The sequence below is a fragment of the Panthera pardus genome, unplaced genomic scaffold (genome assembly GCF_024362965.1).
Source record: "Panthera pardus isolate Hobbes unplaced genomic scaffold, ASM2436296v1 HiC_scaffold_3, whole genome shotgun sequence".
NCBI lineage: Eukaryota > Metazoa > Chordata > Mammalia > Carnivora > Felidae > Panthera > Panthera pardus.
In genome coordinates, this window is record NW_026526876.1 from 16,321,462 (window position 1) to 16,348,333 (window position 26,872).

Consider the following 26,872-nt stretch of genomic DNA (forward strand, 5'->3'; position numbering starts at 1 on the left):
ATCCTCTCTGGGGGCCTGCGGCGGGGCGGGGGGTGCCATCTTACGAATGAGCTTGTGGAAGAAGGAGCGATTTAATGAGACGAAGCACTCCGACCGGCCAGGAGGTGCTCAGAGCGAGCCCTCCAAGATGGTGAGGTGACTGTCACTGGTTTACTCCGCCCTGCGGTGGGCACAGCGTCTGTGCCGCGTCTGCCCCAGGACGGTGCTGGCTCCCGGGCCGCGTCTTGCGCGCTGGCCGGGCCGGTCCCTGTCCCTCCCTGGCGCCCAGCAGGTGTACCATGAGCACGACGAGCTGACCCTACGGTGAGAGGAGAGGGGGCAGCCGTGGGGTCGCCGCACTCGGGATGATCAGAGGTCCCTTACAGATGCTACATAACCTTGACCCAGTCCCTTCACCTGATCATGGGCGGAGCCCCTGCCGGCCCCGCCGGGACGGGAAAGACTGAGACCACCAAGGATCTGGGCAGGGCCCTGGGCACCATGGTGTACGTCTTCAACTGCTCCGAGCAAATGGATTATAAGGTGAGCTCCCAGGCCCGGAGGGGGCGGCCAGAGGCCCCCGTGGGGACTACGTACAGCACCCTCCACGCTCCAAGCGTGTTCTAGGCATCTGGACACTGCAGGCCGAACCAGGGAGGAGAGGCCCAGGTTCCCGGTCTGCAGAGTCTCTGCACCCAGCAGGCTCAGCAGCTGTGTCTCTGCTGGCCGTCTTGGCCCTCCCGGGAAGCTGGGGCCTCGTGGATGTGACTAACACGTCTGGAAGAGGCTCCTAGGGTCAGCACGCCCAGCCCCGAACGTCCTGACCCGCCCTAGGAGGGGACCTCCTCCCAGCCTCGGCTCTGAGCTTTCCCCCTGGTGGCTGGGGGCACCTGTGTCGTGGTTCATCCAGCCTGGGGCTTCCGGGTAAAAGCAAGTCCAGGCAGGCTTAGGAGGGGAGCCAGAGGCCAGGCCGGGGCCCCGCCAGGCCCTGGAGACTGTGCAGAATGGTGTCAGTTTTCTGAGGGCCCCGGGAGAGTGCATACCCTCTTGGAGGCCCCGTAGAGCAGCTTCCGACAGGAGGGCTGGGGGTGGGCCTGAGGCCGGGAGCCTGGGCCTGCGGGGGCCTCCAGTCCCTTCCCCACCCGCATGCGGGCCCCGGGGCCCGACCCTCCTGAGGTGGCACCAGCAACCTCACCAGCAAGGTCACGGTCCACGCCAGCCTCTGTAGTCCGGAGAAGTCAAACCTGAACCCGGACGCCCCAGAAGGAGCGTAACACTCCCTGGAGCCCTCGCAGAATCACTGAAGACTGCCGATCACCCAGCTGAGGACTGGGGTGCCAGAAGCATCTAGAAGAAACCGACACTCACGCCCCACCAGCCCCTCAGAGAGAAGCCCCCTCCCTTGTGTGCAAGAAGAACATTGCACGAATGCACTTGTCTAAACTGTGCAGCTGGGGCAGGGGGTGGCAGGGCAGCCCCCACCCCAGGGAGATCACCGGGGCAGGATGGGCTCTCCCCGGAGGCCAGCTCCACACGGGGGGCGCCCGCCCTCCACCTGCCTTCCTCTCCCCAGGGCTCCCTTCTCCTCTCTCCCCCTCTCTAGTCCTGCGGCAACATCTACAAGGGCCTGGCCCAGACGGGAGCCTGGGGCTGTTTCGACGAGTTCAACCGAATCTCGGTGGAAGTCTTGTCGGTGATCGCCGTGCAGGTAGGGCCCCGCGGGGCTTAGTGCGCCGTGCAGCGAGGGGTGCTGTGGCACAGAGACGGGCGGTCTCCCCCGGGGCTGTCCCTCGGGGGCCCGGGGTCCGGGCAGGCACACGGAAGCGAAACCAGTGAGCATCGGAGAGAGCGGCGTGTACGTAACCGACCGCAGATGAGGGGCTGCAGCCGCACTTACTGCCCCACCCCCTAAGTCGGTCACTGCACCCCAGAATGTTTTCTGACTCGAATGGACCAGCAGGGACCGGCCCGGGGTGCTAGCTAGAGGCTTCGCATGGGGTGGGGGGGGAGCCCTTCTGGAAGGGAGCCCTGCGCTGCGGGCCAGCCAGGGAGGAAAGGCCAGGACCGGGGGCGGGAACTTTGCTGGGAAGGCGGAGACTCTGAATTCAAGTCCGGGTGGTTGGAAGGTTTTAACCGCGATCGTGGGGCGCCCTCCAGTGGTGGCGCGCGGCCTCGCAGCTGCTCTGCCGGGGCGGAATGTCAAACCCGGCCAAGGACCCCTGAAGTTTAGAGTTCCCCCAGTGCCGGCTTTCTTAAAGACTGTCTGACACAGAGGTGGCTCTGATCAGTGCTCCCACGCGGCACTTCCAGGGCAGGAACGGGACACACGGAGCCGCTAGGAGGTGAACACCACTCAGCGATAGTGCGGAACCAACTCTGAGGCAGCTTCGCCCTTGGGAGACGGGCGGGGGGGGGGGGCGTCCCCGGCGTTCTGCTGGGTGACATCACGTTACACGCCGCACGACACCCTGGCGTTCTGCCGGGCGACGTCATATTACAAACTGCACAATCCGACACAGCATTCGTGAAATGGCAGGATTACAGCAATAGGGAGCCGGGGGCCAAGGAGAAGGTGGGGGCCGGGGGAAGTGGGGCTATGGCTATAGAAGGGCACGTGAGGGGTCCTCGTGGTGATGGCAATGTCCCTTGTCTCGACTGTCGGCGTCGGGGTCCTGCTTGTGATGCTGCACTGCTGCTGTGCCAGATGTTACCACTAGGGGGCGCCGGGTAGGTCACGCGGGGGCACCCGGGCATGTGCTCCGCATTGTTTCTGAAAACTGCACGTGAGTCTAGTGTCTCAAAATGAAGTTTCATTACAAGGAGAGAAAAGAGGGCCTGGGTGGCTCAGTCGGGTAGGCATCTGACTCTTGATTTCAGCTCAGGTCGTGATCCCAGGGTCACCAGATGGAGCTCTGAGCTGGGCTCTGCACTGGGCATGGAGCCTACTTAAGACTCTCTCTCCCCCTCTGCCCCTCCCCCCCCCTCAAAAAGATAGAGAGAGAGAGACAGACAGACAGACAGACCAGGAGCATCCTCTGCAAACTCACAGCCATGCACTTTAACACAGATGGAGATCCAGCCCGAAGAAACTGGTCATTTCCACGCGGACGTGTCTGTGTGCTTGTTTAGGTAAAATGTGTCCAAGATGCAATTCGGGCCAAGAAGAAAACTTTCAATTTCCTGGGAGAGATGATAAGCCTCGTCCCCACCGTGGGCCTGTTCATCACCATGAACCCTGGCTACGCGGGACGCACCGAGTTGCCCGAGAACTTAAAAGCCTTGTTCAGGTGCGTGGGCAGAGGGGAAGCTAGCCCAGAGCAAGCTGGGAGCCAGGGGAGGCCGGGGACACGGGGCTCCCCAGTCGGGGAGGCGGGGGGTCTAGCAGGCAGGGCCCCCTCTAAAAGTAGACGGCGGTCTTCCCTCTCTGCCTTCCTGGGGGGCACGGGGCGCGTGCCCTTCGGTGGAAGGCAGGGTTCAGAGAAGAGTCCGTAGAACAGGTGTAGGGCCTGGCGACAGTCCGGGCGGAGGGCAGAGGGCGTAGGAGGAACCAGGGAGGTGGAGAGTGGAGGGGGGCTGCTGGGAGCCCACCCCCTCGGCCCCGAAACCCTGACGCTGCGGGCTGCCTGGCAGGTGAGGCGCGGGGCTGGCTGACCAACCATGGGGTGGCGGGAGGAAGACGGGAGAAGCCGGAGGCCCACCCCGCTGATCTCCCCCAGGCCCTGTGCCATGGTCGTCCCCGACTTCGAACTGATATGTGAGATCATGCTGGTGGCCGAGGGCTTCCTGGACGCCCGCCTGCTGGCCAGGAAGTTCATCACGCTCTACACCTTGTGCAGGGAGCTCCTGTCGAAGCAGGTGCGAGCTGACGGCATCTGGGGCCCGCAGGGCGGCTGGGGAGGGTGCCTTCCGGGCCGGTCTGGGGAAGCTGCCCGAGCCGGAAGGCACGCTCACGTCCGCCGCCCGTGCCTGCCCTCCCCAGGATCATTATGACTGGGGCCTGCGAGCCATCAAGTCCGTGCTGGTGGTGGCCGGCTCCCTGAAGAGGGGCGACCCCAGCCGGGCAGAGGACCAGGTGCTGATGAGGGCGCTGAGAGACTTCAACATCCCCAAGATCGTGACCGACGATCTGCCTGTGTTCATGGGGCTGATCGGGGACCTCTTCCCTGCCCTGGACGTGCCTCGCAAACGGGACCTGAATTTTGAAAAGGTAGGTCCTGGCGGGCCCTCGGGTCCAGCCAGGCGGGGGCGGGGGGGGGGGGTCTCGCGCCGGCACCTCCATGGCAGGTGCGACGGTGGGGCACGCGGCTCCCTCTGCCACGAGAGGCCCCCTGGAGCCACGAACGGCCTTCCAGCCCCGGGGGGGGGCCCCTCTTTCAATGCTGGGGGCCGGGTCTCCCAGGGGACCGGAGAGGGCTTCGGGCAGGTCTGTCCCCCGCAGGGGTGCTCGGGAGAATCACCGGCAGGGCGAGAACGAGCGAGCGAACACAGCCACGCCGGGGGCCTCCCTCACAGTACCCCCTGCCAGGCAGGAAGTCCCCCTCCCGCCAGGACCGCCTGGTCCCCGCGCCCAGCACCCCGCCCTGTGCGCGCCTCCCCAGATCATCAAGCAGAGCGTCGTGGAGCTCAAGCTGCAGGCGGAAGACAGCTTCGTGCTCAAGGTCGTACAGCTCGAGGAGCTCCTTCAAGTGCGGCACTCGGTGTTCGTCATCGGGAACGCGGGCAGCGGCAAATCCCAGGCACGCCGCCCCCCACCCCCCCCCCCCCAGCCCCCGTGCAACCCTCGCAGGGCCTCGTCGCCTCCCCACACCCCTGGGGCAGCCGCAGCCCTTGTCCTGGGTCCTCCTCTCTTCCTGCTCCTTCCCCCTGGACACCAGCCACCTGGCCCTCTGTGGCCAGTGCCCCACCCCCACCCTCCTGTTCCCTCCTGCCCCCCTGTGCAAGCCCCCCACGTTCCTGTCCCCTCCTCCCCCCGTGTGAGCCCCCCACATTCCTGTCCCCACCTGCCCCCCCTGCACCAGCTCCCCACGTTCCTGTCCCCACCTGCCCCTCCTGTCCCCTGTCCCCTGTCCCCTGCCACTATCTGGGCATAGTGAGCAGCAGAGGGTGGCGGCCAATATTACTAACATCGATAACATCGGAAGATTCGAAGCCAGCAAGCATTCAGCTGGACGCCCACAGGACAGACTCCCGTGCTATTAATTCAAGATCGTTTCCAAAGTAATAACACGGGGGACGCTCACAAGTTATTTTTGAAAAGGCAGAAACTGTATGAACCCAGTCTTCTAAAAGGAACATATACATATGTATGCATTTTTAATGTTTATTCATTTTTGAGAGAGAGAGAGAGGGAGAGGGGAGGGGCAGAAAGAGGGGACAGAGGATCAGAAGAAGGCTCTGTGCTGACAGCCGACGCGGGGCTCGAACTCAGAAACCGCCAGATCGTGACCTGAGCCGAAGCCCGATGCGCAACCGGCTGAGCGCCCCCCCCCCGCCCCAGGCGCCCCACACGTATGCATGTTTATGTCTGTACGCACACACGCACACACACGCGCGTTCACGTGAACCACCGACAAATGTCCTTAAACACCCTTTTCTCTGGGTGGAGGGATGGCGGGGAGTTTTCTTCCACGAGCGGGGACGGCCTCCACGGTCAGGAAATCGCTGCGAGTTTTCCCGAGCTTCGCCCGGTCTCCGGGCACACGGTGCTCCGCTGTCCGCGGATGGGAGCGCCTGCGGTCCCCGTCCCCGGGTTACTTGCCTCGGCCACCGTTCGGGGGACGCAGGCTCACCCGAGTGTCGGCAAAGCACAACGGTCGCAGAGCAGGAATTCTGCCTGGGGTTCGCAGGAGGCCCCCGCAGCCCTGGTGGAGGGCACCTTCCTGGGTTCGGGTGCCGGAGTGGCCGGGCCCCCGAGCCCGGTGTCAACGCCCGTCCCCCCGCCCCCACGCCCCCAGGTCCTCAAGTCTCTCCACAAGACCTACCAGAACATGAAGAGGAAGCCGATCGCTGTGGACCTGGACCCCAAGGCAGTCACCTGTGACGAGCTCTTTGGGATCATCAACCCGGCCACCAGGGAGTGGAAAGACGGTAGGAGGAGCTGGGTCCGGGCAGGCGGAGTGGAGGCGGGTCACCAGCAGGCGTCCCAGGGGCACCCGGGCCCTGCTCACCCACCCTGGCCCAGCTCACCCCAGCCCTGCTCACCCACCCTGGCCCTGCTCACCCACCCTGGCCCTGCTCACCCACCCCGGCCCTGCTCACCCTGGCCCTGCTCACCCACCCCAGCCCAACTCACCCCGGCCCTGCTCACCCACCCCGGCCCTGCTCGTGCACCCGGGCCCAGCTCACCCACCCTGGCCCTGGTCACCCACCCCAGCCCAGCTCACCCCGGCCCTGCTCACCCACCCTGGCCCTGCTCACCCACCCCGGCCCAGCTCACCCCGGCCCTGCTCACCCACCCCGGCCCTGCTCACCTCAGCCCTGCTCACCCTGGCCCTGCTCACCCACCCCAGCCCAGCTCATCCCGGCCCTGCTCACCCACCCCGGCCCAGCTCACCCCGGCCCTGCTCACCCACGCCGGCCCAGCTCACCCACGCCGGCCCAGCTCACCCACACCAGCCCAGCTCACCTCGGCCCTGCTCACCCACCCCAGCCCTGCTCACCCACCCCAGCCCTGCTCACCAGTACCAACCCTGCTCACACCAGTCCTGCTCAACCACAGCAGCCCTCCTCACCCTGGCCCTGCTCACCGACACCTACCTTGCTTACCCACCCCAGCCCTGCTCACTCCAGCCCTGCTCACCCACCCCAGCCCTAGTCACCCCCACCAGCCCTGCTCAACCACCCTAGCCCTGCTCACCCACCCCAGCCCTGCTCACGCCAGCCCTGCTCACCCACCCCAGCCCTGCTCACGCCAGCCCTGCTCACCCACCCCAGCCCTGCTCACACTTGCCCTGCTCACCTACCCCAGCCCTGCTCACACTTGCCCTGCTCACCTACCCCAGCCCTGCTCACACCTGCCCGCTCACCTACCCCGGCCCAGCTCACCCTGGCCCTGCTCACCCACACCTACCCTGCTCACCCACCCCAGCCCTGCTCACGCCAGCCCTGCTCACCCACCCCAGCCCTGCTCACGCCAGCCCTGCTCACCCACCCCAGCCCTAGTCACCCCCACCAGCCCTGCTCAACCACCCTAGCCCTGCTCACCCACCCCAGCCCAGCTCACCCCAGCCCTGCTCACCCACCCCGGGCCTGCTCACCCACCCCGGCCCTGCTCACCTCAGCCCTGCTCACCCACCCCAGACCAGCTCACCCTGGCCCTGCTCACCCACCCCGGCCCTGCTCACCCACCCTGGCCCTGCTCACCCACCCTGGCCCTGCTCACCCACCCTGGCCCTGCTCACCCTGGCCCTGCTTACCCACCCCAGCCCAGCTCACCCCGGCCCTGCTCACCCACCCCGGCCCTGCTCACGCCAGCCCTGCTCACCCACCCCAGCCCTAGTCACCCCCACCAGCCCTGCTCAACCACCCTAGCCCTGCTCACCCACCCCAGCCCTGCTCACACTTGCCCTGCTCACCTACCCCAGCCCAGCTCACCCCGGCCCTGCTCACCCACCCCGGCCCTGCTCACCCACCCCAGCCCAGCTCACCCTGGCCCTGCTCACCCACCCCTGCCCTGCTCACCCACCCCTGCCCGGCCCAGCTCACCCCGGCCCTGCTCACCCACCCCGGCCCTGCTCACCCACCCCGACCCAACTCACTCTGGCCCTGCTCACCCACCCCGGCCCAGCTCACCCCGGCCCTGCTCACCCACCCCGGCCCTGCTCACCCACCCCGACCCAACTTACTCCGGCCCTGCTCACCCACCCCGGCCCTGGTCAACCACCCCAGCCCTGCTCAGCCACCCCAGCCCAGCTCAGCCACCCCAGCCCAGCTCACCCCAGCCTTGCTCACCCACCCCGGCCCTGCTCACCCACCCCGGCCCTGCTCACCCACCCTGGCCCTGCTCACCCATCCCGGCCCAGCTCACCCATCCCGGCCCAGCTCACCCCGGCCCTGCTCACCCATCCCCACCCTGCTCATCCACCCCAGCTCACCCACCCCAACCCTGCTCACACTTGCTCTGCTCACCCACCCCAGCCCTGCTCACCCCAGCCCTGCTCACCCACACCAGCCCTGATCACCCACCCTGGCTCTGCTCACTCACAGGCCTTTTCTCCACCATAATGCGGGACCTGGCCAACATCACTCATGATGGCCCCAAGTGGATCGTCCTGGATGGGGACATAGACCCTATGTGGATCGAATCTCTCAACACCGTCATGGATGACAACAAGGTTCAAGGGGCTCCTGGATTCTAGAGCTAACCCTCAAAGCCTGGCGATGGCCCGGAGGGGGGCAGGGGGCTCACGGGAAGCACGTCACCACCCGCTGCACACAATGGACAGAACCTTCCGTAGGCTGGCCCTGGGGAGTGAGACGGAACCTTCCGTAGGCTGGCCCTGGGGAGTGAGGGTCTGTCTGGAACGGCAGCAGCATGGGTGAAGGGCACAGATATGGAAAACTTTCTTGCCTAAATGGCATGTGACATAACGTGGCAGGACATCTAACATCTTGGAAGACAGAAACAGAATTCAGAATGATCTAGAAACAGCGGAAGACGACGATTCTTACTTGGGTGGAACAGGGAACACAAGAACTCCGGGGGGGGGGGGGGCACGCTTTCCCAAAGCAAATGTGGTATCACACTGATGCCCTACGCGGTGCTCGCTTCGGGAAGCCTCCCGTGTTGTCTGGGGGTGGGACAGGTGTCAGGGACATCTAGGGAAGCTGGCTGGTGATGAGCACAGGTGCACGGGCCCTCTTTGTTCTGAGACACCCCCGTGTGATGAACCATCAGGACAATGGCACGTCGGCCGCTGAAAACCCACAGGCCTGACCCCCTTCCCAGGTCCTCACGCTGGCCAGCAACGAGCGAATCCCCCTGAACCGCACCATGAGGCTGGTGTTTGAGATCAGCCACCTGAGGACGGCCACCCCAGCCACCGTCTCCAGAGCCGGGATTCTGTACATCAACCCCGCAGACCTGGGGTGGAACCCGTGAGTTGGGTTTTCGCTCTTCCGTTCCAAACTGGCAGAGAAAGGCGAGGCTGGCGGCGTTTCCGAGTCGCCTGTGCGGGCGTGCGGGCATTCGTTCGACAAATACCGCACGCGGGGCCTCCCCCGGGCCCCGGGTCACGGCAGCGGAAGGACCAGCGACAGCCGTGTGAACACGAGGTGTGGTGATGGGGACTAGCCCACGGCACCGTGCGCCGGGAACCCTGCGGGGAAGTGTTCCCAAGAGGAAGGCGCAGTTTGGGCTGAAACCTGGCGGGAGAGGGAGTTTTCCAGGCGGACAGAAACTGCAGGGAGCTCGCCAGGCGAGAACCAGCCTTGACGGGAACGTGGCGGGGCGGGGTGGCTAGAGTGGGAGGTTCCGGGGTCCGGGTGGCGGTCGGGTGTCCGTGGACAGAGCGTCAAGCCTGAAGATGCTCTTGGCAGGAAGGAGCTGATACTGGACCAGCCTGCGGGGCCCACACGGGGGCCCTTTCTGGGGTGAAGAGGGCCGGCCACGCCAGGGGACGATGGGTGACCACTGGGGGCAGGGAGGAAGGGACAATGTGAGAAATGCTCAAAATCTTAAGAAATGGAAGATCTGGCATTGATTCGGGGGCCCGAACCCAAAATCAGAGTGTTGGAGGGTCTGGTTCCACCCAGAGGCCCCCAGGGAGCCAGCGCCCCAGGCCTTTCTCCTGGCTGCTGGTGGCTCCGGGCCACCTGTGGCGACCCTTGGCTCGTGGATGCATCACCCGATCTCTGCGTCCACATCCACATGGCCACCTTTCTGTCTCTCGTGGTCTCCCCTCAGTCCCCTTTTCTTGTAGGGACAGTCATGGGATTGGGGCCCGCCCTCATTTCGGGATCCTAACCTTGACTACGTCTGCAAAGACCCTTTTCCAAATAAGGTCACATTTATGGGTCCTGGTGGACATGTGTTTTGGGAGCCACTACACCACATGTGAGAGTTTCCAGGGTGGGAAGACGAGGCAACAGGAGGGAGGCGGGAGGGTTCGGGGGCACCGGAGGGGGGTGGGGGGTAGGAAGGAGAGAGCCAAAAGGAAGCCTTGTGCCAGGAGTGGTTCTCGAGGCCCCCGGAGGAAGGAGCAAGCCGGTGAGCGGCTGTTTGGGGACGAGGAGGGGGGAAGTGAAGAGGGCAGGGGGCCAACACGCGCCCCCCCCCGGCCCCCGGGAGGAAGGCATCCCTCCCACGGGGACAGCAGTGACTTGAGGCCGGGAGACCGCAGAGCACATCCCAGAGCAGGAAGGGGAGCGAGGTTTCCCCCTGGGAGCCGGGCGGGGGCTTACCACGCTTTGCCCGCGGACACAGATCGTGGAAAGGATCGCTCTGTCATTCTGGACAACCCAGGGTGCAGTGGGGCAGACGTTTTAGCTGCCGGTCCTCCGTTCTGTTGGAGGCACGGTAAGAATCGGAGCCTGTCCTCGGGGCTGCGGATGCCAGGCTAGCCGTGTCTGGTGACGTGAGCCCCCCGCTTCTGCCCCATCCTGGAAATGATGCGCTCGCTGACCCACCAGGGGGCCGGACGCTGTTTATGCTTTAGGCAGGGCACTTAGCGCTCACGGCAGGCCAGGCTCCCTTCTGCGGGCTCTAAAAATATCCGCCCAGGCAGTCCTCACTCCCACTCAGAAGTGAAAAACCTGGGAGCCCGACATGTTGAGTAACTCGCCCAAGCTGCTGCTGGCCGAAGTCGATTCAGGCCCAGGCAGCAGGCTCCAGAGTCTGTACCCTCGCCCTTGGGGTGGCCCGCTTCTCAACAACGCACGCCAGCAGCGGGTGGACACCAGACAGTCCAACACGGGTCCTCAGTGGTTGCCTATTGCATTAGTTTGGACGCCTCCGTAGAATGTGACAAATTCATCTCAAACTAGCTAAAGCCAAAAAAAAAAAAAAAAAGGTTGGCTCAATTCAGCAAGCGGTGCTTCAGGCACGGCTGGATCCAGGAACTCAGATGATCTAATGAGAGGTGCCTGTTCCTCTCTCTTCCTCTCCTTCCCTTCCCATCCCCCTCCCCCTTTCCACACAGACGATGTGAAATCTTTGTCCTCCCCTATGTCCAGCTCTGCCCCCATCAGTATTGGCTTCATTTGGGGTAGGAAAGATGGCTCCCAGCCGTTCTAGGCTACAGGACCCCCTATGGCTAGAATGCCAGAGGCAGAGCGCGCCCCCACGGCCCCGCCGCCCCCGTCAGACCCTCTCAAGGTCGGCGTCCGGCCGCATCACCAGGCAGGAGCGCCAGAGTCACTCAGAGGCGCCAGGGATGTTCACCAAGGGGAGGGACGCCACGCGGGCCCGCCACGGTGGCCCCACCACCCGGTGCCCCCCGTCTCCCCCAGGGTAGTGAGCAGCTGGATTGAGAGGCGCAAGGTGCAGTCAGAAAAGGCCAACCTCATGATCCTCTTTGACAAGTACCTGCCCACGTGCTTGGACAAGTTGCGTTTTGGGTTTAAGAAGATCACGCCCATACCGGAGGTCACGGTCATCCAGACCATCCTGTGCCTGCTGGAGTGCCTCCTCACAGAGAAGAGCGTGCCGCCCGACTCCCCCAAGGAGCTGTACGAGCTCTACTTTGTGTTTGCCTGTTTCTGGGCCTTCGGGGGGGCCATGTTCCAGGACCAGGTGAGCGGCCGGCCCCCCCCCCCCCCCGGGGAGCCAGCCGTCCAGGCGGGGCCTCTGGGCGTCCCTAGCCGGGCCCTCGGCTCCGATTTGCTCTTCGACAGCTTGTGGACTATCGAGTCGAGTTCAGCAAATGGTGGGTCAACGAGTTCAAGACGATCAAGTTCCCCTCGCAGGGAACCATCTTCGACTACTACGTAGATCCCGACACGAAAAAGTTCCTGCCGTGGACAGAGAAAGTGCCCTCCTTCGAGCTGGACCCCGACGTCCCGCTGCAGGTGCCCGCCCCGGGGTGGTGACAGTTGGGGAGCGGGACTCAGCGCCCCGTCTCACACCTCTTGACGGGTCACCGAACACACGCGATTTTCAACAGTAAACCCGGGGACTTGGCAAACCGTTGGGTCTGCAGGTTCGCCGGGAGGTGGAAATCAGAGGTGCAGGACGTCTGAGGGTCACGACTCCCCCCCACCCCCCACCCCCACCCCCACCCCCACCCCGTCCCGGCCCAGGCCTCTCTGGTGCACACCACAGAAACCACGCGTGTTCGCTACTTCATGGATCTGCTCATGGAGAAGTCGTGGCCGGTGATGCTGGTGGGGAACGCAGGCACGGGCAAGTCGGTGCTGATGGGGGACAAGCTGGAGAGCCTCAACACCGACGACTACCTCGTGCAGGCCGTGCCCTTCAACTTCTACACGACCTCGGCCATGTTGCAGGGTGGGGCTGGGGCCAGAGCGGGGGTGCAGGGTGGGGCCGGGGCCAGAGCAGGGGTGCGGGGGTATGGGGTAGGGCCGGAGCCAGGAGCAGGGGTGCAGGGGCGTGGGGTGGGGCCGGGGGGCAGGCTAGGGTGCAGGGTGGGGCCGGAGCCAGGAGCAGGGGTGCGTGGGTGTGGGGTGGGGCCGGGGCCAGGAGCAGGGGTGCAGGGGTATAGGGTGAGGCTGGGGGCAGGAACAAGGGTGCAAGGTGAGGCTGAGGCCAGTCTGGGGTGCAGAGTGAGGCTAAGGCCAGGAGCCAGGGGTACAGGATGGGGCTGGGGCCAGGAACGGACTACAGGTGGGACCAGGGGCAGGAACATGGGTGCAAGATGAGGCCAGGGCCAGGCTGAGGTGTAGGGTGAGGCCAGGGGTATGCCAGGGTACAGGGTGGGGCTGGGGCCAGGAGAAGGGGTGCAGGGTGAGGCCAGGAAAAGGGGCATAATAGGGGGCCAGGTTGAGGTACAAAGTGGGCGGGGCCAGGTGCAGGGGTGAGGGGTGGGGCCAGGGGCAGGGGCTAGGGTGCGGGGCGGGGCTGGGACCAGGAGAAGAGGTGAGGCCAGGGAAAGGGGTGCATGCAGTAGAGGGCCAAGTTGAGGTGCAAAGTGGGACAGGAGCAGGGGTGCAGGGTGGGGCTGGGACCAGGAGAAGGGGTGAGGCCAGGGAAAGGGGTACAGTAGAGGGCCAGGTTGAGGTGCAGAGTGGGACTGGGGGCAGGAGCAGGGGCACAGCGGGGGGGCTCAATGACCACAATGGGTCCTCACTGCCCCGTCTGGACGCCCCCAGTCACGCTCATCCCAGTGGCTGGCCCCTTACCGCCACAGTCCCCGTTATCCCTTTTCACTGAAGACCAGGGACTGGCCAGGGTCCCCTTCTCCGGCCACGCCCCCTCCACTGGCCTCTGTCCTCAGAGGAGGGGGGATGGGAGTAGTCGCCAGGACCCCTCGTCCCAGAGCTCCTGGGCAGATGCCACCGGGAACTCCCGCCACAGCCAGTCTGAGGTGGCCCCAAGGTTGTCCAGGCGCAAGGCTCCTGCCGCCTGCTCCTTGGACCCTTGGTGCCCAAGGCTCCCGGCTTTGCTCCTGGGGGTGATGGAGTCGAAGCTCACCCATCCTCAGGGCCCCGTCCACGGCCACTGCCCAGGCCACGCCACCTGGTGCTGGGGACCAGGGGCCCCGTAGGACCTCCCACCGGGATGTAGCCGGCATGGTGGCAGCCGGCTGGCTCCCTTCTCCAGGGGTTCTGGAGAAGCCGCTGGAGAAGAAATCCGGGAGGAACTACGGTCCGCCAGGCACCAAGAAGCTGATCTACTTCATCGACGACATGAACATGCCCGAGGTGGACAAGTACGGGACCGTGGCGCCCCACACGCTCATCCGACAGCACATGGACCACGGGCACTGGTAAGCGGGCGGTGGGGCGGGGGCTGCGGGGAGGGTCCAGGACCGGGATGCAGACCGGGCCAGAGGAGTGCACCTCCTGCGAGGCTCGGGACAGCCCGGCCTCCCTCCGCCCCTGGCTCACGTGGGCCCCCGTTCACAAGACACCCACGGTAACGGCACAAGCACCATCCGGCATTAGCAGAACGGGGAGAAAAACGCATGGGGGGGGGGGGGGTGCGGGGAACCCCAACAGGTAAGAGGCACGTGAAAAATGCAACCTTTCGGCTCATCCGAGTCCCTGCAAGTTTTGTCAGGGAAACGGCCAGCCTATCTGAGAATCGTCGTCGTCATTATCGTTCATGATTAGAACGACCCGGGCCGGGCACACCTGCCCTGTGTCGGGTCTCCGTGCGTTAGCGCATTTAGTCCCCGTGTTGGCGCAGGGCACGGGGCGCTGGGCCGCCTTGCCTGGGCCCCTGGGGGGGCCCGATGCTGCTGGACGGCAGAGCTGGGGCGGAAGCTCGTGCCTGCGCGCTAAGCCACTCCGCCGCCTCTCGTTTCCAGATTTTCCTTGAGGACAGGAAGTGAAATCGGCCCGTTCACATATAAGCGACACTCATGGGGGGTTTTGGTCACCACGCGCGAGAGATGATGGCGGGCGGGGTGGGGGCCGGTGGCACGACTTGGGGGGGGGTCTCCCTCGCGCAGGTACGACAGACAGAAGCTGACGCTGAAGGACATCCACAACTGTCAGTACGTGGCTTGCATGAATCCCACCTCCGGATCCTTCACCATCGACCCCAGGCTCCAGGTGGGCAGAAGCCAAACTCCGCTCGTCCCGCCGCCGTGGGGTTGAGGTCTCAGAACAAGCACATCCCGTACAGTATTCGGGACACGCTTACTCATCAGGACAATTGTTTGTTATTTACCTGAAACTCAGATTTATCTATTATTTTTTTTAAGTTTTTTTTTTTTTTTTAAATGTTTATTTTTGAGACAGGGAGAGACAGAGCGTGAACGGGGGAGGGTCGGAGAGAGAGGGAGACACAGAATGGGAAGCAGCCTCCAGGCTCGGAGCAGTCAGCCCAGAGCCCGACGCGGGGCTCGAACTCACGGACCGCGAGATCGTGACCTGAGCCGAAGTCGGACGCTGAACCGACTGAGCCCCCCAGGCGCCCCTCTGAAACTCAGATTTAGCAGGATCTCCCGTACTAACGTCTGCAACCCCATCCAGGCAGGACCTCGCTTCTAAAGGATCTGAGCGGATCCTTATGATTTCGTGGGATCTTACCACATACGAGGCCCAAGGAGGGAGACCGTCCGTTCCGACCATGCCCGCGAAACACTAGGTGACGGGGGCAGAGCCTGCGCCCCCAGGCAGGCAGGAACCCCGGGCCACCAGCTGGTCCCCCCGGGGCCGCCTGACGGGGATCCGTGGTTGTTCCCGGCAGCGCCATTTTTGTGTGTTTGCCGTGAGCTTTCCGGGCCAGGAGGCCCTCACCACCATCTACAACACGATCCTGGCCCAGCACCTGGCCTTTCGCTCGGTCCCCATGGTGGTTCAGAAGATGAGCGCCCAGCTGGTGACCTCGGCCCTGGGTAAGCTGACGGCTCATCCCCTCCCCTCCTATCAGTAAAACCTGCTGCTTCACGGGGCTGGTGGCTTCTTCGCAGTCTCCCCTGGCAGATATTTTATTTCTACTTTTAAAATCAATATTTTTAAACGATGCTATGTTGCAGCAGGAGGTATGATGAAATCCAGTGGCTTGAGGGGAGGGCGGGGGTAGGAAATTCAGTGTACAAGGAGTGATTTACACGTCAGTAGGGCAGCAAACCTCCCTCTTCGGCCGTGCGGAACTTACTCAAGTTGGCACCACCTCGTAGTCCATTTGCTTTCGAAGCTGTACCTTAAGCTCTGCCCTTCCTGAGGCCGTTAAGAGCACCTAAGAATCGATGTATCTTTTTCCGGTAACAGCCCTGCATCAGAAAGTCACTGCAATGTTTCTTCCCACGGCCATTAAATTTCATTATGTCTTCAACCTGAGGGACCTCTCCAGTATTTTCCAGGTACTGCTCCCTTAGCCCTCTTCTGGCCAAGTCCCTGATCCGTGGGTGCTCTCCTCCTGTGCTGCTCTCAGGAGAGAAAGCAAAGCGACCTATGGACTGATGACAGCAATGATGATGGGGCTGCGTGTGTCACTACCCTGTTGTTTTGCTTGCCTGGTTCCATCTCCCCCTAGAAGTGTGGACCCCATGCAAGCAGGGCCTATCTGGGCTGTGATCCCGGAGCCCCAGAGAGGGTCTGGAACGTGCTAGACTCTCCGTAAGAACCTGTCGGACGTGCCCGGGGCACTCGGTCGCCAAATGGCTGAGCCAGGACCGGACACAGGCAGGCTTGTGGCGGATCCCCGGCCCGTAACTGCCCGCCCTGTGGCCCTCGAGAGTCTGGTTCCCCCTCGTGGCCAGACTTGTCTGTCCCTTCTCCGCCAGCCACCCCGTTAGAGAATGAAGGCATCGGCCCTCTCGTGGGAGGAGGATTCCCCCACATCTCTGCCCACGACACAGCCTCCGGGATGCACATGGCCTCGGCCATCCGTGCCTTGGCAGATCACCGCCTGGGAAAGTGACCACTCTCTCGCGTCGGCTATGTACGGCACCTGGCTGGCCTCCGTAGCGCAGCTGACGATGCTGACCGTCCCGTGCCTGGGGCAGGGGCTCTTATTCTCCACAGCGGAGATCCTGAGGGTACCGCTCGACCTAGTCCGCCTCTGGCTGCATGAGGCCGAGAGGGTGTATGGCGACAAGATGGTGGACGGGAAAGACCAGGACATGCTGCGCAGAGTCACGATGGCTTCCACCAAGAAATTCTTTGACGTAAGTCAAGCCACCAAGTCCCTCTGATGAGCCCCGACAGGACCTAGGAGGGCAGAGTGCCTGGGGCCCGCCGATAAGGCGAGCCCTCTCGGAAGGGCCCCGACGTGAGCGTGCGAAGGACCGCGCCGGGTCCCTAGAAGTGACTCGGTCACGCGAGTGTGTGTCTGGGGGAAGGACTGACGCCTCAGTAGGTCGGGATGTGATGAGCTCCCTCCGTCCACTTGGCGTAGAGAAAGGCCTGCTTGGCTCATGGCACTCTGCTCGTACGTCCCAGGCTTTCTTGGAAGATTCTTTTCTTTGTCCTGACGTGATGGGGGATGGGACCGTCCTACCGGGGAGGTTTTTGCCCGCTGGTTTGCAGGGCCCCAGCAGCAGCGGTTTGGGCCCATGAAGACTCGGCCCGGAGTCCCGGGGCCGCTGCGGCAAGCAGCGTGATGCGTTGAGCTGCGTGCCCACGATGGACCGCGGAAGTGCCTTACCTCTTATTCCTAGGATCTCGGCGAAGAGCTTCTCTTCGCCAAGCCAAATATCTTCTGCCACTTCTCTCACGGGATCGGCGAGCCCAAATACCTCGCGGTAACCAACGTGGCCCATCTACACAAGCTCCTGGTGGACGTCCTCGACAGTTACAACGAAGTCAACGCGGTCATGAACTTGGTGAGGGGCGTGCGCCGTGCTGACAGCACAGGCGAGGGGCCGGGACCCCGCTTTCCCCGTCCCGCCTCGCCGGGAACCACGGCGGTGCCCTGGGGTGGCGTGACTCTTGGCAAAGGCCGCCTGGACCCGCCCTCCCCCCCACCCCAGGAGGGTCTGGGCCGTGGACGGAGCCGCATCCGCGCGCCCCGGGATGCCAAGAAGCCTCTCGGCTCTCGGCAGGTGTTGTTCGAAGACGCGGTGGCTCACGTCTGCAAAATCAACCGCATCTTGGAGTCGCCCCGTGGGAACGCCCTGCTGGTGGGCGTGGGAGGCAGCGGGAAACAGAGCCTCTCGCGCCTGGCCGCCTACATCAGCGCGCTGGACGTGTTCCAGATCAGCCTCAGGAAGGGCTATGGGATCCCAGACCTCAAGGTGAGACGTGGCTTTCTGACGAGCCGCCCCTGCGGAAGGGGAGGAGGCGGGGGCAGGGAAACTCTGACCACGCGCCGGTCCGAAAAGAGGCACCCGAGACACAGAAAGTGAATGTCCCTGCAGGGTCCTCGTCGGAGGGAGTAAGGGCCGGGACACGTGCTTCCACCAGTGCCCGTGCCCCTGTGGCCCAGGGGAGAGGCCGTGCGGGTCCCCGTCCCCGCCGGGCTGGAGTCTGTAGGGTCAGCCCAGCAGCAGCGGGACCCGGTTCTTGCCCCTGGTCGCCGAGTTGTTCTGTGTCGTTCCCGGGTCCCCAGAGTAAATAATTCCGGGCGGTTACTTGGTATCTGACTACGAACTTGGATCCTGCCAGGCCGCTTTTTGAATTAATCAAATAAACATTAGTGTCAACAGGTCTCCCATCACCAAGACGTGCCGCGGAGGCTTTTCATTGATTTCTTTTTCCCGAAAGTTTGCTCTGGCCGGGGAACTGTGCTCATCAGACACGAGTGGCCCAGAGCAAATCGGCGTCCTGCTTCAGATTAGAACTGAAACTGATTCGACCGCATTACAGGGGGCACATCTCTCTCTGCGTTGGTGCCGGGGGGCCGCTTCTGCAGGCCGGACCCAGCAGGGACCCTCCCCACTGCACGGGGCCCTGAGGACCCTGAGGGTCGTTGGTGGGCAGCTTTAGCGGGGTGACCTGGAGCCCTGCCGGGGCACAGCACCCTGGGATGCTCTGCGGGAGGAGGTGGTCCGCTGGCAGAGACCCTTGGAACAACAGTGGGGACGGGGTGCTAATTCTCAGCCCTGCCGGCTCTGCCAGGGGGGCTCTGCCAGGGACCACAACCTCTGGACAAGCATGTGGCTTCTGTCCTTGGCATTGTCCCCAGGGGATTCTACTCTTTCCAGCAAAGGACTAGCCGATGTATTTTTAGGTCCTTGTGTTAAGGGAAAGGTCTTCCTACGGGGGCTACACCGCCTCCTGGACTGGACCGGCTTGCAGCTTAGCCGGTCAAGTTAGTTCACTCTGATTTCCCGGGTGCACTTGACGGCATTTAGGACCCTCGCCTCTGAGCTGTATCATCTCACTGGGTTTTCTCTGCTGAAAAGTTTCTAATCTATCAACCAAGTTATACTGGTTTATTTCTTTTTTGTAATGTTTACTTATTTTTGAGAGAGAAAGAGAGAGAGAGACAGAGTGTGAGCAGAGGAGGGGCAGAGAGAGAGGGAGACGCAGAATCGGAAGCAGGCTCCAGGTTCTGAGCCATCAGCACAGAGCCCAGTGCAGGGCTTGAACTCATGACCCGTGAGATCATGACCTGAGCCGAAGTCGGACACTTAACCGACTGAGCCACCCAGGCGCCCCACATACTGGTTTATTTTTACGATTGCATCCCAGTGTCTGTCGCCGTGTGGATTTTGTCCCTGGCACCTCACTTTAGGGCCAGTTGTGAGTGTTGAGTCTGAACAGCGTTCTTACAGGCGATCTGAGGACTGTGCCCTCAACACCCACTGCGAGCCGGCTGGTGCTAACCGTCCGCTATCACTTACTGAGTAGCTGCTGTGTGTTCAGAAGTAAAGAAGGAGACAAAGTGGGCTGACGGGGCTTGTGTTGTGCCGTTAGTGATGTGATGTCGTTACACGGTCCGCACCATAAGCTGTGGACGCCCGCTGGAGGTTAGAGGCAGGAAAGGGGTCAGGAACCGCCCCCGAGGGACACTGTGGAGAATCCTGGACGTGGTCCCCAGGAAACGAGATGCCATCAAGTGTTTGAGCAGAGAGAACCAAGACCTGGGAAGGTCCCAGAACAAAATGGAGGGCGGTTTGAGGACCACAGAGAGTGCCGCGGGGTGAGCGGTGGGGAGGTGCAGAAAAGCCTCGTGCCCCACAGGGGCTGGGACCGGGCCGTGTAGGGAGCGGGAAGGGAGAGACCTGAGGGGCAGTCTAGGGGTGCCCCCACCCGCCAGGGCTCTGCCCGCACAGGAGGGAGTAGGGGGGCGGGGCCTCGCTGGGCTCCCCATTCTCCGGGCCCCAGCGCTGCCCTGTTTGTATTCCTGTGGGATGCTCCCCCAAAGCCTGAGTTGTAGCCCGGAGAGGAGGGACGCACCTGATGGGGAACCCCGGAAGTTGAGTCAGGGCCCAGCTATCATGGTCTGATGATAATAAGCAGCTTAGGGGGCCTCCCAGCCAGAGATGGGAGCGTGTGCTCCCCTCCACCAACGCCAACCCCTAGACTCCCCCTGGACGCGGGTGATCACTGACCTCCTTGTCAACGACGGGCGAGTGGGGAAGGGACCCGCAGGCACCCGAGCTTTGGGAGCTGACCGTGACGTCCGCACCCGGAGCGGCGCCCAGCAGGGTGGTGCCCTCCGCTAGGCCGCAAATGAGGCCGGGGCAGATCTGGGCTGGGGGCCCGGGGGGGCAGCCGGGAGGAACCTACGTGATGCCGCTCCGCATACACGGGCATCTGAGGAATTTGGGGGAGAGGAAGGACGTGCTGGGGGGCTGGGAAGTGCTGGGAGGTGGGAGGCGGGGACCCCAGGACGGGACCAGCAGCCTAAGAGGGTGGGAGTGAGGGACGGGCAAGAGAGAACACGCAGGGCCGAGGCCGCATGAGGGCAGGTGTGGCCGCCAGGGTCAGAGGGGTGAAGCTTTGAGACGGCGGGGCAGAGCCAAGGCGGGGCAGGACAGGGACGCGCCAGAGGAGGGACAGCCCCGCGGGCTCTCCTGGGGGCACCGAGGAGAGAGCCGGCCGGCCGAGCAGCGGAGCACCTGTGGGCTGATGGGAAGGAGCCACAGACCCAGACGTGGCGGGAGGGGGAGCAGCTGGGTCAGGAGGAGCCCCTTATCCCCATTCCTAGGCCTTCAGTCTTTCCAGAAACTTCCACCCTGACCTGGACGGCCGTACAGTTAGCTTTGCGCGCCTCAGCCAGTCGGGCCAGACTTGGAATCTGAATTTGGGGAACCTTTAGAGCTTTGCACCCAGTGGCTCCCACCTGCAGGAAGAAAGGGCCCTCCGCGGCATCCTGCCGACCCCACCCCCGCCCCAGAAGCTGCCTTCCCACTCACAGACCCGCTGCCCTCCACCACCTCCCTGGGGGTGACTGCCGGGCCGCGCACGCTCAGGCCTCTGGATTTAGACACATCTCCAACCACGGGCTCAGTGGGGCGGCAAGACGAGGAGAGCCTTCCTCCTAGCTCTGAGGCTCCTCCAGCCTGCACCCCTGCCCCTGCCCGAACCCCACCAGTGTGGCCCTCCTCTTCTAGCTCAGGACCTCCCCTCGCTTTCGTGCTAAGTTGTCAAACACGTGGAACTTGGGGCTTGCTTTCCACCGCCGTCCCCTCCAGCTAAGGACCTTGGTAATGTTTCTGTCCGGACAGAGACGCCAGGGAGGCTGGCCGCTGCCAGAGGGCAGCACTGAGCCACACGGGATGCCTCCAACTGGCCCGTTTTAAAGCCTTTGAAACGATTACACGGGCCCATCGGTCTCAGAGAAAAATTAGACATTACACGTAGTAGGTCATCAAACCCTGCAAATTCGCATTAGTACCTGGACGACAGACATTTCGAACGGACATTTACATCTGTCGCGTGTAAGGGGGCACATTCTTCGAGAAACGGAAGGTATTCATACCGTTCTGACACGTGCGTTTTTTCTTTCTCCTTTTTACTAGTCTCCTTCACGGATGCTTCCAGAATGAGCATAGTCGTTTCGTGCGGCTGTTTCTTTAAATCCTAGTAGGGACGGACAGGCGTTTTGCTCCGTGTAGGGATTGCTCTGAGCGGTGTCCTCCTGGCACTGAGCTCCAGACCTGAGCCCGCGGTGCATTTACTGAGGACCTCCTTTGGGATCTCTATTTGAGGGCTCCCCCCCCTTTATCTTTTCTCGGTAGTAAACTGTGCGCACAACACAAAATTTACCGTTGTCACCATACAGGTCAGTGGCATTGAGCACACCCACATTGGTTTATAACCACCACCACCCCCCATCTCTGTCTTCCCAAACTGAAACACGAAGTCCCCACCCCTGGCGCCCACCCCGCTACGTTCTGTCTGTATGAACCTGACCACCCCAGGGGCCTCCTGCCAGTGGAATCCTACAGTATTTGTCGTTTGCGGACGGGAGTCGCGTCCCCCAGGCACATCCGGGTTGCAGCAGGTGTCAGGATGTCTTTCCTGCTGAAGCCTCAATAATCCATCATATGGAGAGGCCACCTTTGTCCGTTTGTTGGCCGACGGACACTTGGGTTGCTTCTGCCCGCGTGGGCGCTGCGAGCATGGCTTCCCGCCCAAGGTTTTGGGTCCCCTTCTACAGACCCCGCACATTGCTTACAAAGCTGATCCCCGGTTGTCCCCTCCCGGGTGGTTGTGGGGGACGCCTCCAAGCAAACGTCCCCGTGACCGACCCTCGGCGTGTTCTCCTTGCGTCCAGGTTGACCTGGGTGCACAGTACATAAAGTCAGCTGTGAAGAATGTCCCCTCGGTGTTCCTGATGACAGACTCCCAGGTGGCCGAAGAGCAGTTTCTGGTGCTGATCAACGACCTGCTGGCCTCGGGGGAGATACCGGGGCTGTTTACGGACGACGAGTTGGAGAACATCATCTCCTCTATGCGACCCCAAGTGAAGTCCGTCGGCATGAACGACACTCGGGAAACATGCTGGAAATTCTTCATTGACAAAGTGCGCAGGCAGCTTAAGGTGGGAGCTCGCGTCTTCACAGCATCCCCGGGGGGCCCGGCGCGGGGCTCAGGTCCTTTCCTCCGTGCGGAGTCGGGTGGGGGGTGGAGGGGCTGCTCCCCCTTCGCACGAGGAAGGCCCGTCGGAGAGGACGGTGGGGTCTGCGCGGTGGACGTGAGCCGACGGAGGTGTCTCGTGGCCAAGAGAAGCGTTTTCTACCCCCCGACACACACACGGGTGTAGATAGATGAGGAAGTAGGCCTTGACCTTCAACGTTCTTTCTTAGGGAAACTGGGCTGAACTACCCCACTGGACTGAGGGCACTTTGGGTCCTTTTCTCCCTTCTGTCAGCATCCAGAAGGGGCAGCTGCCCCCCTGACCCAGATGGTGCTGCCCTCTGGGGGGGTTCAGCCCAGTAGCTCCTCTAGAACCTGCTGGGTTACACAGTCTGACCAGTAGACATTGTTTGGGGGCTGAAGGAGCCCCTGATGGATGCTCCCCGTGCCCGGCCCGGCTTTTCTCCGGTCAAACGGCCACTTCCAACGAGCCAGCCCAGGATCCCCGTGGAAGGAGAACGAGGAGGGGCCCGCAGGGCTGAGGCTTTTCCCGGTCCAGCCAAAGGGACCCCAGGGCCTGTTTGCATAGCACCTATGAACAGCTGGGGTCCCAGAGAGTCCCGGACTGTCTGGGGATTAGCCATCTTCTCGGAGGCCTGGAGGAGGCTGGCCCTGTCCTTGGGCCTTATCTGCCCGGCCTGGATGCTCATTCCCCACTCTGTCCTTCATCCGGCCTTTCTCTCCCCCACTTTGCGGCGGCCGTGACAGAGGGCCTTACCTGCACACTTCTCCATCCCTCACGAGAGGCGTGCAGTGGAGCATTTATCGGTTGTGACGCAAACCCGGAACCCCGGGTGCTCTCTGCGGACACCCGAAACGGACGACACAGAGAGCTTTCCTTCCGAAGGAGCTTTCTGCCGGACTGGCAGGCTCTGGCCTCAGCAGCACCGTGACCAATGAGCTGCCCCTCTGTGTCCCGCCTCTAGGTGATCCTGTGTTTCTCTCCCGTGGGCTCCGTCCTGCGTGTGCGGGCAAGAAAATTCCCTGCCATTGTCAACTGCACGGCCATCAACTGGTTCCACGAGTGGCCAGAAGATGCCCTGGTGTCCGTGAGTGCACGCTTCCTCGAGGAAACGGAGGGCATTCGGGTGAGTCACTGGGCACGGCCCCCTCTGCCGCCCCCTGTACTGGGGCTCACACAGCCGGGAGGGTCTGCCGCGTGGGACAGGGGGACCCCACGCACTCTGCCTCCAGGCAAGTAAGGACTCGCCTTGGTGCAAAATTTAAGAGAAGGGAGGGAGTAACTTTAAGCAGTCAAGATCGGTGATGTCTTAATGTGGTTCTTTTAACCATGCAAATTAATGCCGAATAATTCACAATGAACGAATATCAAAATTGATCAAAATCGCAAATGATGATAAATTTCTGGTTGTTTTTCACGTCCTGCATTGCTGTGCCCCCAGACTGTCGTTTCTGCCAGCTTGGAGTACCCTCCCCTGAGGCCACAGCCCCACGGGGCTGGGGCAGGAGGGTTGACACTGGGGTACAAACAGACTGAGCAGATCAGGCTTTAAAATTTTTTTTTTTTTCAACGTTTTTAATTTATTTTTGGGACAGAGAGAGACAGAGCATGAATGGGGGAGGGGCAGAGAGAGAGGGAGACACAGAATCGGAAACAGGCTTCAGGCTCCGAGCCATCAGCCCAGAGCCTGACGCGGGGCTCGAACTCACAGACCGCGAGATCGTGACCTGGCTGAAGTCAGACGCTTAACCGACTGCGCCACCCAGGCGCCCCTAGATCAGGCTTTAAACGTAGTGCCTGATCAGGGCTGCCTGGGGAGCCCGTGTTTACTTGGTAAGCGTGCACAGAGGCCCACACTTACTCTGGTCTCGGGCTCCGGCACAGCCCTGCCCGGGGCTGCCCCCTCCCCTGTGCCCTGGCCCTTCTCCTCTACAGGCCAGGACGGCTGAGATGGGGAAGTCAGTCTGCTTGTCTTTTGCAGGCTGTTTCTTTCATCGAAAGACGGTGCCCACGTTCACTGTTTGAGCTAACTGCTGGCCTAGAAATGGCCATTAAACCCTGACCCAGCCAGTGGGGGAAATGAGGAGCCCTTAGGATAAGTCACACTTGGTTATCATGTTTTGTTTTATTTTGGACACATATTCAGTTACTAAGTACTGAACCTGAAGTTAACCGTGGGCCTGGTGGGAAAGGTGGGTAAAATCTCCTGCTGGTCATTGCTAGAGCACCTACTCTGGGATGGGCCCTTCCCACACTTTGCTCGGGGCACAGATGTGGGGTTTCCAGCCCCCCCCCAAGATCGGGGAAAGGCCCCCACGGCTGGCACCAGCGAGGGCCACAGGGCAGATGCTGAAGCAGCACGTGTCAGGGGGAACACGTTTCCAAATTACCTTGAATCACGGCTGGCATGGCTTGGACAATTCCTGGGACCAGGCGCCCAGGCAGATGGGATGGACCCAGACGGTGGTGGCTGTGACCCTGCCGTGGGAAGCAGGACCCAGCGTAGGACCCTTCGCACAATAAATGCCTACTGGATGGCCCAGGTCACTCAAACATACCGTCGGGCCCTGCGCTCTCCCAGGTATGGGCGGGCGTGGATCAGAGAGAGGTGATCACGGGAGTCAAGCCATGCTGCGCCCCTGGCACTGAGCCAGACCCTTGCTGGTACAGTGTCACCAAGAGCCCACGACGGCCTGCACAGGCATTGCTGTCTTGACGGCCCCCACTCCTCCCGGGGCTCCTCCAGGGCCCCCACCGGAGTGGGGTCGCTCCCGCCAGGGGACAGGGAACCAACGGCCCATCTTGCCTTTGCAGGGAGATGTCAAGGCTTCCATCAGTCTCTTCATAGCCTACGTGCACACCACGGTCAACGAGATGTCCAGGCTGTACCTGGCCACCGAGAGGCGTTACAACTACACCACCCCCAAAACCTTCCTGGAGCAGATCAAGCTTTACCAGAACCTGCTGGCCAGGAAGAGAATGGAGCTGGTGGCCAAGATCGAGAGGCTGGAGAACGGCCTGATGAAACTGCAGGGCGCAGCGTCCCAGGTAGGGAAGAACCGTCCCCCGAGTCGGAGGAACGGGATTCCGGCCTTAGAGAAACGTCCCTTCTCACGCCAGAAAGGATGCGTGGGTTTTAATATTAAAAAAAACAAAAACGGGTTCAAAATGCTTTCGCAGTGCTGACGTTACGTTGGGTGCTTCGCGTCGGCCGAGCCGGGCGGGATTCGTGCGTCCAGTCTGGCGCGTCCGTGACGTGCCCGTTCCAGGACGCCCTGCACTGAGGCCACCCTGTCACTTACTGCCTCCCCGCACCCCCTCCCGCTCTGTGTCGTGGCCCCGGGGCCCAAGCTCACCCGTCTCTTGGCGTCTCCTCCCCGAGGTGGATGACTTAAAAGCCAAGCTGGCGATTCAGGAGGCTGAGCTCAAGCAGAAAAACGAGAATGCCGACAAGCTGATCCAGGTGGTGGGTGTGGAAACCGAGAAGGTCAGCAAAGAGAAAGCCATTGCGGACGAGGAGGAGGCCAAGGTGGAGGTCATCAACAAGGTGTGCGGACACGCGGGGCCTCCGTGGGCTGTGGCTCATGGCTATGCCAGGCCAGGCCTCCCCTGAGTGGTCAGTATCTCCCATGGGCCCAGGCAAAGGCCGGGAGGGCTCCCAGACCTGCAGGAAGCCCCCTGAGGGGGCATCTCTCCCAGCTCAGAGGAGGGCTGTCTCCTCTTGGAGCCGTGCCGTCTGTCCCCAGGCCACCTTGGTGGCATTTCCAGGAGGTGGTAATAGATGCAGGTTCTCAGGCCCCGGCCCAGCTCTGCTGAATCAGGTCTGCATTTTAACAAGATGCCAGGGACCTGTGAGCACATTAAGGTTTGAGAAGCGCCCTGCCCTTGGATGGGGGCCCTGGTCCTCAGACCCTGTGCCAGGAGCTCCCCAGAGGTGCCGAGGTCACTGGGCCGGGCGGGGCGGCAGGAGCTGCAGAACCACAACCCTCTGAGGCTCAGGGTGGTCAGCAACGTGCCCGGGGTCTCAAAACTAGGGAGTGGCAGTCAGGACCCACATCCACACCCCAAACTCTGTGACCTGCCCGTCTGATACCACGTGTGGCTCTTAATGACCAACCCCGGGGTCAGGGGTGCTCCCCGGGGAGGAAGCCCCGGGTGGTGCCCCCGGGTTAGCCCGCCCAGGCAGCACCTTCACCCCAAGAGACCTGGGCCACGAGGAGCCCCCGCCACTGGCTCTGAGGCCTTACTGTCTCTTAGTGCCAGTGTGTGATTTCTCCAAATTGGAACAGTTCGGAGGTCTGGCTCGCCCTCCCCGTAAGGAAGTGAGAACGT

The 26,872-nt window shown here is 62.6% G+C and overlaps 1 protein-coding gene and 1 long non-coding RNA gene across 2 annotated transcripts in view; one reads left to right on the forward strand and one right to left on the reverse strand.

The window, feature by feature from the left end:
• DNAH17 (dynein axonemal heavy chain 17) overlaps positions 1 to 26,872 on the forward strand; it is a 104,650-nt gene that overhangs the window by 52,350 nt on the left and 25,428 nt on the right. Inside the window, 23 exon segments of the mRNA XM_053893210.1 lie at positions 366 to 522; positions 1,583 to 1,687; positions 3,109 to 3,266; positions 3,696 to 3,834; positions 3,959 to 4,186; positions 4,578 to 4,715; positions 5,934 to 6,066; positions 8,185 to 8,312; positions 8,927 to 9,075; positions 11,428 to 11,710; positions 11,812 to 11,985; positions 12,217 to 12,424; positions 13,697 to 13,862; positions 14,550 to 14,652; positions 15,293 to 15,440; positions 15,817 to 15,908; positions 16,554 to 16,715; positions 17,208 to 17,372; positions 17,592 to 17,783; positions 22,217 to 22,483; positions 23,505 to 23,666; positions 25,355 to 25,588; positions 25,923 to 26,087. Of these exon segments, the coding sequence (XP_053749185.1) occupies positions 366 to 522; positions 1,583 to 1,687; positions 3,109 to 3,266; positions 3,696 to 3,834; positions 3,959 to 4,186; positions 4,578 to 4,715; positions 5,934 to 6,066; positions 8,185 to 8,312; positions 8,927 to 9,075; positions 11,428 to 11,710; positions 11,812 to 11,985; positions 12,217 to 12,424; positions 13,697 to 13,862; positions 14,550 to 14,652; positions 15,293 to 15,440; positions 15,817 to 15,908; positions 16,554 to 16,715; positions 17,208 to 17,372; positions 17,592 to 17,783; positions 22,217 to 22,483; positions 23,505 to 23,666; positions 25,355 to 25,588; positions 25,923 to 26,087 (3,856 nt within the window).
• Positions 24,647 to 25,676, reverse strand: LOC109276853 (uncharacterized). Its single transcript, XR_002084873.2, has 2 exons — positions 25,502 to 25,676; positions 24,647 to 25,389 (listed from the first exon to the last, which is right to left on the reverse strand). It is a non-coding gene; the product is annotated as an uncharacterized LOC109276853 (long non-coding RNA).